This window comes from Mandrillus leucophaeus, unplaced genomic scaffold (assembly GCF_000951045.1).
Source record: "Mandrillus leucophaeus isolate KB7577 unplaced genomic scaffold, Mleu.le_1.0 Scaffold208, whole genome shotgun sequence".
NCBI classification, from domain to species: Eukaryota; Metazoa; Chordata; class Mammalia; order Primates; family Cercopithecidae; genus Mandrillus; species Mandrillus leucophaeus.
Window position 1 is genome coordinate 668,536 of NW_012102121.1, and position 3,027 is coordinate 671,562.

General features: G+C 54.9%; 1 protein-coding gene across 1 annotated transcript; it reads left to right on the plus strand.

The window, feature by feature from the left end:
- The first annotated feature begins 801 nt into the window (after positions 1 to 801).
- Positions 802 to 2,178, plus strand: TMEM215 (transmembrane protein 215). The gene is made up of 2 exons (XM_011979991.1): positions 802 to 1,105; positions 1,413 to 2,178. The coding sequence occupies exon 2, from the start codon at positions 1,471 to 1,473 to the stop codon at positions 2,176 to 2,178; it is 708 nt and encodes a 235-aa protein (XP_011835381.1). The 5' UTR covers positions 802 to 1,105; positions 1,413 to 1,470.
- The last annotated feature ends 849 nt before the right edge of the window (positions 2,179 to 3,027 follow it).

Here is a 3,027-nt window from a genome sequence, read left to right on the forward strand (position 1 = left end):
ATCGCCCAGAGCCGGAGCGGCGTCGTAGGGTGGTGGTCCTGACCGGACAAGGCCACTTCTCCTCGTGAACTGGGGGCCAGAGAGCCCTTCTCCCTGTCCGCCTGGCACAACGGCGCTGTGGAAGTGAAATCCCGGCTCCAAGGTCACCCTGTCACGAGCCTGGAGCTGGAAAGCCACGGGGACTCCGAGGACTCACCCAAGGCCCAGACTAGCCCGGCACCCACCCCTCACCACTAACCCACTCCGCCTGGGCGCTGGCTCTGTGCGCTCCCGCGGCGCAGTTGCTCCGCTGCAAGAGCGCTTTCGCGCAGCGCCACCGCCCAGTGCCGGGACCAAAGGAGTCCTCGGGCACCGGCTCCCCGAGGCACACAGCCCCCTGAACCCCGAGTCAGGGGATTGAGAGAAGGGCGGTCGGGGAGCCCCTCGGCCTGCCGTCAGTCACTCGGATTTGTAACTGGAGAAGGGTGCGGGTCCCCGAGGGACATCTCCAGCTGGCACCTAACCCCTCGGATCCCGGACTGGGAGCCCGAGCTCGGACATTCCAACGGCTGCCCGGTGGGCAAACCGACCCTGGTTTCCGACTCCGGTCACTGGCAGCCTCGCGCCCCAGACCCTCCCCGGGCACGGAAACGGGTCAGGTCTCCCCGCTCAGCCTCTGGGACGGCGGCGGCACAAACCCCGGCCGCTCCCAGCAGCCCCGACGAGACCCCGGCAGCGCCTGCCGCTGGGTGGCCTCTCTCCGGCGCTGACCCCCTCGCGCCCCCGCGCGTCCGTCTGCGTTTCTGAGCCTGCTCTGACAGTGATGTAACAAGGCCAGGCTCGCGCCGCGTCCCCTCTTTCCCAGACTCAGTGCTCCCTCCTCCTGCGCCCCGCGCTCTGCGCGCTGAGCTGGCGCCAGGCTCCGCTTGCACAGCACCGGGACCGACGGGCACTGCTGGGAGAACCGCTCTCCCACGTTCCACCTCCTCAATGCAGAGTCCGTGGGGGAAACCAGGCTTTCCTCCCAGAACCAGGGGAGCGAGCCGAGGGGGCAGCTGCTGTGGAGGCTTCTGAGGAGACAGCCTGGCTTCTTTCCCTACTTCCTGGAGAGGGCAAGAAACCTCAGGTACCTCGTTGACCCCAGCAGGTGCGTGTTGATATGAGAGAGAGACAGAAGTTGCAATAGTGTGAGGGAGAGAGGGAGGGCACGAGAGAGAAAGGGAGGGAGGGAGAGGGGACGGAGAGAAAGAGTAGAAATAGAAACAGGGAGAGATTGCAAGAGAAACGCGGAGAGAGAGCGATTGCAAGAGAGATACAAAGACTGAAAGTCAAGAAGCAAGTCAGAGAGAAAGAACAAGAGAGAGATAAGAGTTGGTGGGTGGGAGCTAGACTTGGGTTTTTTTAAAACGCACTGTGGTTTTCACCTCTGACAGAATAGAGGAACGCTGCTCCCTGGTCAGCAAGCAGCCCCCAACCTGGATGGAGTGAAAGATGCGGCCTGATGACATTAACCCGAGGACTGGGCTGGTGGTGGCCCTGGTCAGTGTCTTCCTAGTCTTCGGTTTCATGTTCACCGTCTCTGGGATGAAAGGGGAGACTTTGGGAAACATCCCCCTCCTGGCCATCGGGCCAGCCATCTGCCTACCAGGCATCGCGGCCATTGCCCTGGCCAGGAAAACCGAGGGATGCACCAAGTGGCCAGAGAACGAGCTTCTATGGGTCCGCAAATTGCCCTGCTTCCGGAAACCCAAAGACAAGGAGGTGGTGGAGCTGCTCAGGACCCCTTCAGACCTGGAGTCCGGCAAGGGGAGCTCAGATGAGCTGGCTAAGAAGGCAGGCCTCAGGGGGAAGCCTCCCCCACAAGGCCAGGGTGAGGTGTCCATGGCCAGCTCCATCACCACCCCCACACCCACGGAGGAAGGAGAATGCCAGAGCCTGGTCCAGAGTGGGCATCAGGAGGAGACGTCCAGATACCTGGACGGCTACTGCCCCTCGGGCAGTTCCCTCACCTACAGTGCCTTGGACATCAAGTGCTCAGCAAGGGACAGACCTGAGTGCCCTGAGCCCGAGGACAGCATCTTCTTTGTGCCCCAGGACAGTATCATCGTTTGCTCCTACAAGCAGAACAGCCCCTATGACAGATACTGTTGTTATATCAATCAGATACAAGGCAGGTGGGACCACGAGACCATCGTCTAATCTCTGCATACAAAGGTCACTGGATTGATAGAAATATGACTAAGCCCAGCTCCCCATGGAAGGAAATTACTCTGCTTGGAGAGCCTTCACACTGTTAGAAATTGACCCGGTATGTGATGGGTGTGATAACCTCTGGTACCCAAGAGTCATGTAAATAGGCATGTTGGGGACACATTTTAGGGAAGGGCGATAAGGGTTAAGGACACTGGAAGAGGCAGTGGGTAGGAAAGGAAGCCACTCCGGTTGCTTCTTAACAATTTACACAATGTTGAATGTTTTGTAAAATAACCCAAAAAGTGCTATCCAGGACCAGCTAAGAGCAAGATAAATCTAGAGTGGGCTGCAGATGTGAGGCATCAAATGATGCATGAGCTGACTATAGGGAGACTGAGCTGCTTTATGTTGGAATAAATTGAAAAAAATTAATGAGCTGTTATATAAAATAATTTTTGTCTGGTGAAAAGCTTATCACACTTGGTATTTGCTGAAAGAAAAAAAAAATCAAGATATAAGAGTTGAACCCTCCTTAGATGGGATTGTTTTGGGGAAAAGGGGAGTTAAAGACAGTTGGATTATGTAACTGAGTCTTGTGGCATTATTGTCTGACAAGATTGTGGTTTCTAATAAAGTAAAATAAGTGTGACCAGCTATGTGAAAAGTTAACATTTTTAGATGGCTATGCTACTTCTTAAACTCTTCATTTAAATCCATTTATTGCGTCTTTATCTGAAATGGGTTCTTTCTAAACATTTACTATCATTCATGTATTATTTCCTTCCCAGGTGCAAAATTACTTCATATGATTCTTTCACAGATTGGAATTTGTTTTCATCAAGACAAAATAAATTT